The sequence below is a fragment of the Dromiciops gliroides genome, chromosome 5, assembly GCF_019393635.1.
Source record: "Dromiciops gliroides isolate mDroGli1 chromosome 5, mDroGli1.pri, whole genome shotgun sequence".
NCBI classification, from domain to species: domain Eukaryota; kingdom Metazoa; phylum Chordata; class Mammalia; order Microbiotheria; family Microbiotheriidae; genus Dromiciops; species Dromiciops gliroides.
The window spans coordinates 234,900,533-234,915,750 of NC_057865.1; the positions used below are offsets into that span (position 1 = coordinate 234,900,533).

Genomic DNA, 15,218 nt, shown 5'->3' on the forward strand with positions numbered 1-15,218 from the left:
TTCAGCAAATTTCTCTGATAAACAGTTTGCTATACAAGATATTTAGGGAATGAATATAAATGTATAAAGCCAAAAGCTTTCCCTTATCACCCTGACCCCAAGAGAAGTTCTCAAAGGATATGAAAAGGCAGTTTTCAGGGGAAGAAATTCATACTGTCAACCACAGTATGGAAAAATGCTCTGAATCACTGATGATAAAAAATGCAAGTTAAAACAATTCTAAAGTTCTACCTCCTATACATCAGTTTGGCAAAGATGATCAAAAAGGAAAATTATAGTTTAGAACTCTATCAAGAAAACCAGTAAACTGTATGTACTTCTTGACCCAGTGATGCCATCACTAGGCTTATATTGCACAGAAATCAACGAGGGAACTCATGTACCGACATATTTGTAACAGCTTTTCATTGTAGCAAAGAACTGTAAACAAAGGGAATGCCCATCGTTTGGGGAAAATGGCCAAACAAGTTACAATATAAATTATGGTATATGTAAGGTATATATTAATGAAATATTGTGCCATAAGAAATTGCAAAAGGGACAGTTTCAAAAATTCCCTAGAAATATGTATGAATTGATGGAGAGTGAAGTGAGTGAAACCAAGAGACCAGTTTAGGTAATAAGTCATATTGTAAACACAGATAGCTTTGACACACTTAAGAACTTCTAGTCAGGTTAGTGACCAGTACATATTCAATAGCCCCAGTGAATAAATGTGCTGCTCAGCCTCTGATAAAGGAGGTGATAGACTCAAGATGCAGAATGAGACAGCTATTTTTGGACAAGACCAATGCAAGCATCTGTTTTGTTTGCATATTTTTTAAAGGGTTTGGTCTTTTTTTTCCCCAGGTGTTGGGGGAGTGGAGAGAAAGGAAAGGAGAAAATGGGAAAGAGAGAAAAAATTGAAGAAATCTAATAAAAGTGTTTTGGTTTTTTTTTAAAGAGTATTATAGCATCTAGAAAATAAAAGATGGATTCACTGAAGTCAGAGGATTTGTATGGACTCATTAAGAGTGAAAATAAGCAGAATCAGGAGAATAATTTATACAATGATTACAGTAGTATAAAGAAAAACGGCTTTCATAGAGATAAGAATTATATCAAAGCAGTGAACAATTACAGTTCCTGACAACTGACAATGAATTACTTTTTGGCACAGAAGTGATGGATTAGTGATGCAGAATGAGACATAAATTTTCTCAGTCTGTGTAAATGTGACTTTAATGACTATTTGTAACAACAGAACACTTTATTTTTGTAGTTGGGGTGAGTTTGGGGGAAACAGTTTTAGTTCTACTTCCAAAAAAGGAAGATAAAGAAGAGTATTAATAAATCATTGTAATACAGTAAAAAGCAGAAGAAAATTTGAAGCAAATGAGAAGTAGAATTGTGTTAGAATTTCCATGTTAGATTTGAATTGCTAATATATATAGTGAGGGGAAAAACAAATTGTACAGAAAATAAATTTTCTTTGAAAAAAAAAGTATTTTACAAATATGAGGTAATGGTACTTTCCTAAAATGGTTTTGTAAATTTCAATTATCAAGTTTGGGGAATAAAATTACCATTTCTCACAGTGATTCTAATAATCAGAGTCTCCTGTGCTTGTTTGTAAGCTTGCTTGTCAAAATCAGAGAACCTATTATTAAAGCCTCATTGATTTTAATCTTTTTATATGTCTATAAAGATTCTGACTGTGATTTCAGATAAAGCATAAGAAATAAATAGCTATTTAAAGTTCATTTTTTTAAAACAAAAACCTTTTTCCAGAAATATGTGCTATTTTCTTCTCAAATATATTTTAATAATCAGTTAAATTCTGGGAGATTTACTTTTTCCTCTTTTTCAGATTTGGCGCTTTAACTATGGATGGTGGACTTCGGAATGTTGATTGCCTCTAACTTTCTGAGAAGGTTGGGAAAAAACCTTATTCAATTTGCACAAGAAAAAAAATGCTTTGGGAGCATTAAATGTTAGTGACTGCAGATGTCCTGTTTCTGTATTTCAGTATTTGACACAAGCATGTAAATATGTACTATATTGTAAATATATAAAAATATATAAATTTTTGGCTGCTGCTAAAATGTACTTTTCTCTTTTAACATTTATAATCAAGTGAGGAAATTTACCTCTGTGAGCACTAGTACATGGCCATGATAAATATGTAGAGATATTGAGATTTCTAAGCTTCTTTGACAGAAGACTAGATGAGCCATAGCTTGCTCTAGCTTCTAAGGAAGAATTTTTTAGGTGGAACCAAATCTACTTTGTATATTACTGTATTGCATCCTTAAAATTCAAAGATGGAATCAGGTTTTTTTTACTGCTGATGAGACTTGGTTGTAATTTGGGGGGCAAGGGCAAGAATGGAAGAAGTTGTTTTTCTTGTCTTGGCTTTTGTTTTCTGGGAATTGGGAATTTAACTTGTGTATTGCTAGGAACATACTTTTTAGTTGGAAAATGAAATGACATTTTCAGTCTACAAGTTGCCCAGGTCCCTGTTTACTCTGGGAAAATCATCTGATTATTTTAGGATAAAGTCTAAAGCAAAAACTAGCAGTTTAATCATTAAAGCCCATCCACCTCTGATAGCCATAAAACTTGTTATTTCAATACAGAACCTAAACTAGGGGCAGCTGGAATAAATTAATGTATTCATTTCCTATCATCTTTTCTATAACTGATTTTGCTCAATATTTTAAGGAAGCTAGTGAATTTACTTGTTTTATGACATAAATGTGTGTATATGCATATAGTTCATGAGAAAAAGTCTTATTTTTTAAAAGAAATGATATGGGTGATGATGATAATTGATTCTCTTGTGTCCTTCAAGTAGTATAGAAGTTTTCTGTCTCATATGCCCAGAGGTTTTGCAAACGTGGTTAAAGATTCATTCATTCAGCAAATATTTATTGAGCACCAACTCTGTAGGGAATATAGAAAAGAAGAAAATATAATCCTTGCCCTGATGGAGCTTACAGTCTAGTAAGAGGGATGACACTAGGTAAGACCAGAAGTAAGACCACAAGTTATATAGGATAAACTGTTAAAAAGAAAGAGGAGACAGAGAGGAGTTTCTTCTGAGGGAAATGGAAAGGGGTAAATCCAGATGCTTTAAAGAGATGACATTTGAACTAAACCTTGAAGAACAGGCAAGAATTAAGCACAGCTAGGGGAAATGCATTCCAGGTAAAGGAAATAGCATGAGCCGAGGCACAAAAACGAGAATACTCCTAGTAAAGAAGTAGTTTGGCTAGAATGTAGAATGCTTAGATATAGATTGGAGCCAAACTGTGGTCTCTTTAACCCCAAAAGTGTTCTCATCAAAAGGTGTTCCAGGAGTTGCAAACTAGAGGGTTGTGCTCAGCACTTAACTTTTATTATTCACAAATAATTTTTGTAATGATTAGTTTTGGTCTCAGATATGTGAGTTGTTTTGATCAGTCTGTGTATGATGATTCCCTGACAAAAACAGCAGTGGAAAATAAACCAATTTTTAAAAACTGACATTGTATTAAGATTTTATTTGGGAAAATGATGCATTATTGTATGGGGACAGTTTAAGATACCCGTGTATTCATTAAATAAATGCATGAGTGAATGGCTTTATTTGCTTAAATATAGTATCAACAGCCAATCAATTTTATGGTCTGAGTGTATTTTTCTTCAAATGGCATTTACTTTTTGTTGACTTTTTCTATCGGTCACTTGACCATATAAATTTTACTTAGATCTTTTAAAACGATGATATATTCCTTTGACTCAGTAATGCCACTGCTAGGTTTGTATCCCAAGGAGATCATGAAAAAGGGAAAAGGACCCACATATACAAAAATATTTAAAGCAGCTCTCTTTGTGGTGGCAAAGAATTGGCAATCAAGGGAATGCTCATCAATTGGGGAATGGCTGAACAGGTTGTGGTATATGAATGTAATGGAATATTAATATGCTGTAAGAAATTGTGAGCAGGCAAATTTCAGAAAACCTGGAAAGACTTAAGTGCACTGATGCTGAGTGAAGTGAGCAGAACCAGGAAAACATTGTACACAGTAACAATATTGTGTAATGATCAGCTGTGATAGACTTAGATCTTCTCAGCCTTGCAATGATGCAAGACAATTCCAAAGAACTCATGAAGGAAAATTTTCTCCACATCCAGAAAAAAGAATTGTGGGTTCTGAATGCATATTGAACTATACAGTTTCTGCTTTTTTTTTTGTTTTTTCTTTTTTGAGGTTTTACCCTTTTGTTCTGTTTTCTTTCACAACATGACTAATGCAGAAATTTTTAAAACTTGATTATATTGAATATTCCATTTTATTATAATATCTTTAGATTTTATGTTACTAACCCTAAGCAAGTACTAGCAAAGAAACTTTGCACTAGACAGTGTCATCAGTGTCTTAAATGAATTTTTTCACTACAGGATTTAGTGATATAATTAGTCTTCATTTTACCTCACAGTTCTATAATCCAAATGTGGCATATAAAATTATATGTGGCTACCTTATTTCTGTCCCAAATTTGGGAAAAATTAGCTGGGGTTTCTAATATACTTGTTACCTATAAATTAGAAGCTTTAGCACCATTTTGGGTCATTAAGCATGTATTAAAGTATACCAAGTATTAGTAAAAAGAACACTTGGCTCAGAAAGTTAAGAATCCCAACGTACCTAGGATACAAGAGTCAGAAAGAACAAGGCACCACCACCACCTCAGAGTCTCAGGCCAAAAAGCAAGTCCCTATGCCTCTGTGAGTGGAAGCTTCCTGTAGCAGTCCCTACACACTGCTCCAAGCTAATTGGCCAGCATCAGGCAAATCCATTGGTTCACTGGACTTGAGTGTGGTGCCCGAGGTGAGAACACAACCTCTGAGGGCCAGGCCTTCAGGTAGGTGTAGTTCCAATCAAGTTAACTCCAAGTGAGTCAATCAGCAAAGTCAATCCAATCAATCTTAATATAATCCCCTCGAGTGGGGGCCTCTGGGTGTCCCAAAATCCATTTTCTCACACAAAATATTTTAAGGCAGTTTTGCTTTTACAACTTAATTTTATAAAGTGTAGGGAGACCAGCCACAGTGGTGGGAAAGGAAATAGTGCAGCCAAGCTCTCCTCCACAACTATTCAATGAAGATCTATAAAATGCTTCAGTTTCTTATCAAGAGATCCAAGAAAACATAAGAAGTCTGTTTTTCAGCTCACGTCAACATAGGGAGATAAGGTCTGCAGACCCTGAATAGGGGACCTAGCCAGGTATAGCCGTCCCTAAGCACAGAAACTGAAACAGGGCCAAGGCTTTGAACCAGGGGAAAAGAAGATGCCACATGTGGCTCTGGCAGAGCAAGCTTCACAACATTCAGGGAGTAGGTGCCAACTGTCAGCTGTAGTTTACTCTAGCGCTGGATCAAAGATCCAGTGCTGAGCAAGGGACCTGTGCTTAAGGATGGCATTCCCAGGGAAGGAAGCAGAGGCTCTTCACTATGGACTGAGGAACAAGATCCAGAGCAGGCAGTAGCTGTGTATCTGATACCAGGAGTGAGCAGCTCTCAGATACAGCTGCCAGTCCAATCTGAAGCTCATAAGCTTCACTGTAGGGAAATAACCTGGGAAGAAAGCCTACACCTAAGAGAAATTCAAAGTTCTGTCATTCAGAACTTGCAGAGCTTTGTAACTGGCTGATAGCGGCTTAGTCCAGCAGCAATCTGCTAGAAGTACAACCACAACAAGCCCGTAGTTGAATTGCTCTGATCCCAACCCAGGTCAGGGTCTTGCAGAGCTCAGATCTGAAGGGCAATGCTCAAATTGAGCTCTAGATCAGGGCACTTTAGACACATTGAAAGTTTGCAGGACTCCAAGCCTGAGCTAGCCCTGAGTTCCAGGAATAACAGAGAAATCAAGAGACAAGGAGGTACAAAAGAGAACCAAGCACAACCCAGAAATGTTTAGTCTGGCCCTAACAAAGGGCAAAGGCATGAAGTCTGGAGAAATGAGCAAAGAATCCTACCATACAGAGATATTGTTGTGACAGGGGCACTTAAGACACAAACTCAGAAGAAAATGATTCCAAAACATCTACAAGCAAAGCTCTCAAAGACAATCACATCTTGCTGTAACATCAATTAGAATACCTAGAGGAAAGTATGCAAGAGTTAAGAGCTAAAAATTGTTTGTTAAGAGTACTAGTGCAGGGAGCAGCTAGGTGACGCAATGGATGGAGCACTGGCCCTGGATTCAGGAGGACCTGAGTTCAAATTTGACCTCAGACACATGACACTAGCTGTGTGACCCTGAGCAAGTCACTTAACCCTCATTGCCGGCCTCCCCCCCCCCAAAAAAAAAATTTAGTGGCAGGCTTGTTTGGAGGCTTCTTGTAAACAAGATGCAAAATTAAAGCAGAAAGTAAGGATTTTTTTTTCTTCTAAAGTTTGGCCAATTTTTTGCAATATTTGGTTTCGTATATACTAAATTGAATACTGAGAAGTACAGCTTTAAACATGCATATATATGTAGTTAAGAACTAGGAGGACTTTTCATTATAAGAAAACAACTATCAGTACAAGTCTTCACCTAGTTTCAATTAAGTAATATCAGGGATGAGAAGTAGAAATATGTGAAATATCATCCTTTAACATCTTCCAAATTTATAATTGCAATTTTAAAAATCCCTTGCTGTTTACCATCAATTTTTAAAATTTTCTCTTTTTTAAAATTTAATTAAAATTATTTTGTTACATTTTAAGTTCCAAACTATCTTTCCACTTCCCTCCCCACCCATACTAGAGAAGTTCACCATTTAACACAGATGTTTTATATACATACATATATATGTATATGTGAGTGTATAATATGTAAAACTATACTATGCATACTTTGTAACTGATTTTAATATACTCAGAGTAGCTTTTTTTCTTTTCTTTTTTTTGATTTTGCGGGGCAATGAGGGTTAAGTGACTTGCCCAGGGTCACACAGGTAGTAAGCGTCAAGTGTCTGAGGCCGAATTTGAACTCAGGTCCTCCTCAATCCAGGACTGGCACTTTATCCACTGAGCCACCTAGCTGCCCCACTACTCAGAATAACTTAGTCACTAACTATTATTTGTAAAACATATTGCTAATGCATCCAAAATTAGAAGGGAGGCAGAAAGCTGGGAAACAATTTTTATAGCCACTATTTCTGATAAAGGCCTCATTTCTAAAATATATAGGGAACTAAATCAAATTTATAAGAATCCAAGTCATTCCCCAATTGAGAAATGGTCAAAGGATATGAACAGGCAATTTTCTTTTTTTTGTTTTTTTGGCGAGGCAATTGGGGTTAAGTGACTTGCCCAGGGTCACACAGCTAGTAAGTGTCAAGTGTCTGAGGCCAAATTTGAACTCAGGTCCTCCTGAATCCAAGGCCAGTGCTTTTTCCACTGCTCCACCTAGCTGCCCTGCAATTTTTTGATGAAAAAATCAAAGCTATCTATTGCCTTATGAAAAAATGCTCTAAATCATTCTTGATTAGAGAAATGCAAATTAAAACAACTGAGGTACCACCTGACACCTATCAGATTGACTAATATGACAAAAAGAAAAATAAATGTTGGGGAAACTGTGGAAAAATTGGAATACTAATGCATTGTTGGTGGAGCTGTGAACTTATCCAACCATTCTGGAGAGCAATTTGGAACTATGCCCAAAGGGCTATAAAGCTGTGCATACCCTTTGACACAGTAATACCACTATTAGGTCTTTATCCCAAAGAGATCATAAAAAAGAGAAAAGGACCCACATGTACAAAAATATTTATAGCTGCTCTTTTTGTGGGGGCAAGGAATTGGAAATTGAGAGGATGCTTGGGAAATGGTTGAACAAGTTGTGGTACATGAATCTAATGGAATACTACTGTGCTGTAAGAAATGATGAGCAGGCAGATTTCAGAGAAACCTGGAAGGACTTACAGGAACTGATGCTGAGTGAGATGAACAGAACCAGGAGAACATTGTACACAGTATCAACAACATTGTGTGTTGATCATGTAGGGTTGCTATCTGTACGGGGCTAAAATTCTAGCTAGACTGTCTAAAAATCTAATGAATGGTCACCATAAATTATAAGCTTTAGCAAGAGTTTAGACTTTTAAGTATTTATTGAGGAGCATAAGAATTTGGTGAGGAGAGAGAAAGAGGCCAAGATTCCTTCATCTATCTCAGGGAGCCAGCATCTCAGCTCCACTCAGAACCAGGTCCTGGGCGAAAGAGAGCCTTCTTTGTCTCAGAAGCCTCCTGTGAAAACAGAAGCAGGGCCGTCCACACACACACAGCTCCAAGCTAATTGGCTGGTAGCTATGACTGACAGTACCCACAAGCAAACATCACTTCCTGACACCAAGGCCTCATGGCTTGTCCTCAGGCCAGAGCTCACAAAATGTTCCTCCCAGCAGGGGGCGTTATTCCAATTCTCACAATCAACAGTGATAGACTTGACTCTTTTCAGCAATACAATGGTCCAAGATAGTTCCAAAGGACTCATGATGGAAAATGTTCTCCAAATCCAGAAAAAAAGAACTATGGAATCTAGATACAGGTTGAACCATACTATTTCTATTTTTTTCGTTTTTATTTTTTGAGGTTTTTCCTTTTTGCTCCGATTCTTCTTACACAGCATGACTAATGCAGAAATATGTTTAATGTGATTGTACATATATAACCTATATCAGAGTGCTTGCTGTCTTGGTGAGGGTGGAGGGAGGGAGAAAAATTTTGAAACTAGAAATCTTATAAAAACAAATGTTGAAAACTATCTCTCCATGTAACTGGAAAATAATAAAATACTTTTATGAAAAAAAAAAACCATTGCTCTTAGTTCTTAGTTCTGCTCATTTCACTCTTCATTATTTCTTGCAAGTCTTTCTATGTGTTTCTAAAATCATCCTGCTCAAATTTGGAACCATGCCCAAAAGGCTATAAAACTATGCATACCCATTGACCCAGCAATACCACTACTAGATCTATATCCCAAAGAGATCATAAAAAATGGTAAAGGACCCCCATATACAAAAATATTTATAGCTGCTCTTTTTATGGTGGCAAAGAATTGGAAATTGAGGGGATGCCCATCAATTGGGGAATGGCTAAACAAATTGTGCTATATGAATGTAATGGAATACTATCGTGTTGTAAGAAATGATAAGCAGATGAATTTCAGAAAAAACCTGGAAAGACTTGCATGAATTGATGCTGAGTGAAATGAGCAGAATGAAGATAACACTGTACACAGTATCAACAACATACTGTGAAGATCAACTGTGATAGACATATCTCTTCTCAACAATACAATGATCCAAAAAAAAAGGCAAAAGAATCATGCTGGAAAATGCTCTCCATATTCAAAAAAACTATGGAGTCTGAATGCAGATTGAAGCATACTATTTTTTGTTGTTTATTCTTTCTTATGTTTTTTTTTCCCTTTTGTTCTGATTCTTCTCTTACATAATTGTAATATTAGATTGTTTGCTTGCTTCAGGAGAGGGGAAGGAAGGGAGGGTGGGAGAAAAATTCAGAACTCAAAAAAATATCTTTACATATAATTGGAAAAAAATTTTAAATAAAATTAAGAAATAATGAAAAAAATAAAATTGACCTGCTTGTCAATTTTTATAGCACAGTAGTATTCCATCACAATCATATACCACAACTTGTTTAGCCATTTCCCAGTTGATGGGCATCCCCTCAATCTCCATTTTTTTGCCACCACAAAGAGAGCTGCTATGAAGATTTTAGAATATGTGGGTTCTTCCTTTCCCTGATCACCTTGGGAAATAGACCAAATAGTGGTATTGCTGAGTCAAAGAGTATACAGTTTCATAACTCTTTGGGCATAATTTCAGATTGCTCTCCAACATACAGTTCCACCAACAGTGTAGTAGTACCCCAATTTTTCCACATCTCCTCCAACATTAGTTTTCTCCTTCTTGTCATTTTTTGGGGGGAAAGGGGCAGGGCAATGAGGGTTAAGTGACTTGCCCAGGGTCACACAGCTTGTAAGTGTTAAGTGTCTGAAGTCATATTTGAACTCAGATCTTCCGGAATCCAGGGCCAGTGCTTTATCCACTGCACCACCTAGCTACCCCCCCCATTTTCATTTTAGCCAATCTGATCGTTGTGAGATGATATCTCAAAGTTGTTTTAATTTGCATTTCTATAATCAATGATTTAGAGCATTTTTTTCTTATGACTATATATATATATATATAGCTTTGATTTCTTCAACCAAAAATTGCTTGTTCATACACTTTGACCATTTATCAATTGGGGAATGACATCTTATAAATTTGATGAAGTTCTCTATATATTAGAGATATGAGAACTTTATCTGAGCAACTGTGTATAAATTCTGCTCCCCCCCCCCTTCAATTTTCAGCTTTCCTTCTAATCTTGGCTACATTGGTTTTATTTGTACAAAAACTTTTTAACTTAATGTAATCAGAATTATCCATTTTACATCTCACAATGCACTCTCTTTTTTATTCATAAATTCTTCTAACCATAAATCTGATAGGTAATGTGTTCCATATTCTTCCTGTTTTCTTTTATGCCCTTCTATATCTAGATCAGGTATCCATTTTGATCTTCTTTTGGTAAATGGTGTTAAGATATTCGTCTGTACCTAGCTTCTGCCATACTGCTTTCCACTTTTGCCAACAATTTTTACCAAATAGTGTATTATTATCCCAAAAGCTTAAATCTACCTTTGTCAAACACAAGGTTACTATAATCATTTACTACTGTGTATTGTATGTCTACTCTGTTCCACTGATCCACTTTTTATTCCTTAGCCAGTACCAGAGACATTTGGAATAAATTATTACCTTATGATATAGTTTAAGATCTGGTACTACCAAATTTCCTTCCTTTACAGTTTTTTTTTCATTAATTTCTTGGATATTCTTGACCTTTTGTTCTTCCAAATAATTTTTTTAATTATTTTTTTTAGATCAATAAAATAACTTTTTGGTAATTTAATTGGGATGGCATTAAATAAGTAGATTAGTTAAGGTAGAATTGTCATTTTTGTTATATTGACTCTACCCACCCTTGAACAATTAATTTCTCCAATTATTTAAATCTGACTTTATTTGTATAAAAAGTATTTTATAATTCTATTCATGTAGTTCCTGGGTTTGTCTTGGCAGGCAGGCTCCCAGGTATTTTATGTAGTCTACAGTTATTTTAAATGGGGTATCTCTTATTACTTCTTGCAGAGTTTTGTTGGTGATATATATACTGATGATTTATGTGGATTTATTTTATATCCTGCTATTTTGCTAAAATTATTAATTGTTTCAACCAGCTTTTTAGTTGTATTTTTAGGATTTCCAAGTATATCATCATATTGCAAAAAGAGAAAGTTTTATTACATTATTGCCCATTCTTATTCCTTCACTTTATTTTTCTTCTCTTATTGCTACTGCTTATATTTCTTTCTTTCTTTTTTGTGGGCACGGCAATGAGGGTTAAGTGACTTGCCCAGGGTCACACAGCTAGTAAGTGTCAAGTGTCTGAGGCTGGATTTGAACTCAGGTACTCTTGAATCTAGGGCTCGTGCTTTATCTACTGCGCCACCTAGCTGCCCCACTGCTTATATTTCTAATACAATATTTAATAATATTGGTAATAATGGTCATCATTGTTACACTCCTGTAAGAAATGACAAGCAGGTTGATTTTAGAAAAACATGGAAAGACTTGCATGAAATGATGAAGAGTGAAATGAGCAGAACCAAGAACTGTATAACAGCAATGTTTTACGAATAACTGTGAGTGACTAAGCTATTCTGAGTATTACAAATCTTCAAATCAACTACAAAGAATCTATGAAGATTCTATCCACTTCCAGAGGGGAAAAAATGATAAATAGAAGTAGGCATAGTATGGTTTTACATATTGTGCCGGGTGCGCGAGCGCGCGCACACACACACACCCTACACAGCTGCCTCCAGGCTTGTTATTTGTTGATTCATCAAATATCTGCCTAAAGGTATCCTGCTAGACAACACCCGCCCCTGCCCCCAGGGAGGTCAGGTCTTTCTTAAGGTACTCAGAAATTATTTTAGGCTGGACTACTTACTGCTTTACCATGACTTTTAATTATTTCTGCTACTCTAAAGTTCACTTTCAGGCATTATTTTAATTATTTATGGGGGAATTTGAAGGAGCCAGGTAATTTCCTTCCTTATTCTGCCATCTTCCCAGAATCCTCTAGCCTATACCATCAAACTCTTAAGACAGGTCTGTATTACAAATCTCACTGTACTCATTTTGAGGAATTATTAAATTTTAGTTACCTACGTATAAAGGGCCTTCAAAAAATATTGGAAATATTTGCTAAAGAACCCAGAAAGTCATGATTCTTGATTATGTAAGCAGCAAAGTTTACCTTTTATGTGAACTGTGTCTAGGAGTAAGAGGTTAAATTTGGAAAGAATACAAGAAAGAGGTTAGAAATGAATGATGAGGGGGCAGTTAGTTGGTGCAGTGGATAAAGCACCGTCCCTGAATTCAGGAGGATCTGAGTTCAAATTTGACCTCACGCACTAGTGCGTACTAGCTGTGTGACCTTGGGCAACTCACTTAACGCCCATTGCCCCGGGAGAAAAAGAAAAAAAAGAAATGAATGATGAAACTTTGAAAAAATATCCTAGTACAACACTAGCAAGAACAAGCAATCACAAATGTTCTTCTCTTTTTAACTTACAGCTCCAACTAGTTATTTGTTGTTTTGTTTTTTCTTTCTTTAACATTTCGTTGCACCCCACCCATGGGAATGTTTGAAGAAGTGCAGAAAAATTAATTTCTGCTATTCAAACAAGTTTTTAAAAGCCAGAAATTGGTAGGAGGTGGTACAATTAATACATCTGTGCTAAAACTAAATTTCAGGTATTACCCTGTTGTTTTAGCTGACTTTAAGATTGCCTTCTTCCCCTCTTCTCTTCTATCCCCTCCCCACCCCCCCCAACTCCCACTTTAAGAACACTTACAGGCAAAATTCTTAAATCTTCAAAATAGAATGAAGAATAAAAGCACAGCAAATAGACTAGACTCGGGAATGAGCACTCCTGAGTGCTTCTGTTGCAGTTTCCTTTTTCTTCAAAAAAAAAAAACAAACCCAAAAACGTATCTTGAAAATTTATACCAAAGGGGAGAGATAAGGCATCATTTTTGAAAATCACCCTGCTAGGCACATAGCAGCTACTTATTAAATACTTGTCAAATGTGTTTCAATTGAGCTTATCAGTTAAGATAGTACAAATTAAAGTGGTCACTCTGAAATAATCAAGAGTTAAAACTGAATCACTAGGCAGAAAGCATCTTGAACAGGAATAACATCATAGTCAGAAAGATTTAGAACTTTGGAAATCCAGGAAGACTTTAGGACGAGGGAACAATAAAGAGAATAAAATCTTATTTTATTTATTTATCTATTCATTTATTTATTTGTTTGTTTGTTTTTTAGTGCGACAATTGCGGTTAAGTGACTTGCCCAGGGTCACATAGCTAGTGTTAAGTGTCTGAGGTCGGATTTTAACTCAGATACTCCTGATTCCAGTGCCGGTGCTCTATCCACTGCGCCACCTAGCTACCCTGAGAATAAAATCTTAATATCCTTAAAAGGAATCAGGACGTATGCATACATAACAACAGATTCACAAAGTGTTATTTTTTCTTTTTTCCTCTTACACATACACTGTCAACTAAAGCCTTCTCGTATTTGTGGTGTGATAGACAGAACACTGAATTCCGATGAAGACAACCTGGATTGCACACAGTACCAGAAACATTGTGCAATGATCAACCGGGATGGACTTAGCTCTTCACAGAAATGCAATGATCCAAGACAATGCCAGAAGATTCATGATGGAAAATGCTTTCCACATCCAGAAAAGGAACTAGGGAGTCTGGATGCAGATTGAAGTACATTATTTCCACTTTTTTTTCTTCATGTTTTTTTTCCTTTTGTTCTATTTCTTCTTTCACAACATGAATAATGCAGAAATATGCATAGCATGATTTTACATGCATAAAGTATATCAAATTGCTTGCTGTCTTGGGGAGGGAGGAAGAGAAGGGAGAAAAATGTGGAATTCAGAATCTTATTAAAAAGCAAATGTTTCTGCAAAAAAAAAAGGGGGGGGCAGCTAGGTGGCGCAGTGGATAAAGCACCAGCCCTGGATTCAGGAGGTCCTGAGTTCAAATTCGCCCTCAGACACTTGACACTTACTAGCTGTGTGACCCTGGGCCCTAAAAAAACCAAAAAAAAGAAAAAGTGAATGTTGAAAACCATCTTAACAGCTAATTGGGAAAAAATTCAGAGAGAGAGAGAGAGAGTGAGTCACAGAGACACTGAGAAACCTGAGTTTGAGTTCTAGTCTCAAATATTTCTTGCACAAATTACTAAATCTCAGTTTCCTCGCTACAAAATAGATAATGATGCTGACACAACCTTCCTCACTGAGTTGTTGTAAGGAACACATTTTGTCAGCCTTGAGGTGCTATTTAAATTCAAGATGATTATTTGAATGAAATATTATTGATGGTCCAAATGGAGATTTTTTTTAATGGAACCTGTATGTACAAAAAAGAATGAGCTGATACTCCGTGACTAGATAATAAATTCTATGGACAACTTGGCTTTGATGCTAGATTTATGGGGCACTGACTTCATGAGTTTCTCAATGCATCAATATGTGCATCCATGCAAAAAAAAAAATGAGAGAGGGGTTTGCTTTAAAATTTTCATTAACTTTTGAACCAGGTTAGGGTTTCTGAAGCTTTAAAATCTTTCTTTAGAAAGAACATCTATTAATACAACTTCTTGTTACAAGGAGTAAGGTCTAAAGGACAAACCAGTGGAATGACAAGAGGAAAGGGATTTAGGGCTAACAGGTGGTCAAGAGACATGCTGGCTGAAGCTTAGTTCACAGCTAATGTGTCATATGTGGGTGTTTATGGGTTTTCCTCCTTTATCCTTTCTGTAGAGTAATTCTTGATGCCACCCTGGACTGCTCTTAGCTAGAGCTATGGCCATAAGAAATGAGTTTAGCAAAACCATCCGAAGGATAGCCCGGCTCTTTTACTGGTTCCCCAAATCACTGATTTGCTCAAGGAGTCAAAAATTCAAGCTTCTTTGGAGCCAGGGTGGGGGTAAGTTACCTTAGATTAACATTGCTTTAGCTACA

At 36.2% G+C, this 15,218-nt stretch overlaps 1 protein-coding gene across 4 annotated transcripts in view; it reads left to right on the forward strand.

Annotated features, from left to right (window-relative positions):
- TBK1 (TANK binding kinase 1) overlaps nt 1–3,641 on the forward strand; it is a 54,832-nt gene extending 51,191 nt beyond the window's left edge. For all 4 annotated transcript variants that reach the window (XM_043967077.1, XM_043967078.1, XM_043967080.1 and 1 more), the window contains one exon: nt 1,850–3,641. In XM_043967077.1, the coding sequence (XP_043823012.1) occupies nt 1,850–1,901 (52 nt within the window). In that variant the 3' untranslated portion in view covers nt 1,902–3,641. The remainder of the gene's footprint in view (nt 1–1,849) is intronic.
- Nucleotides 3,642–15,218: the final 11,577 nt, after the last annotated feature.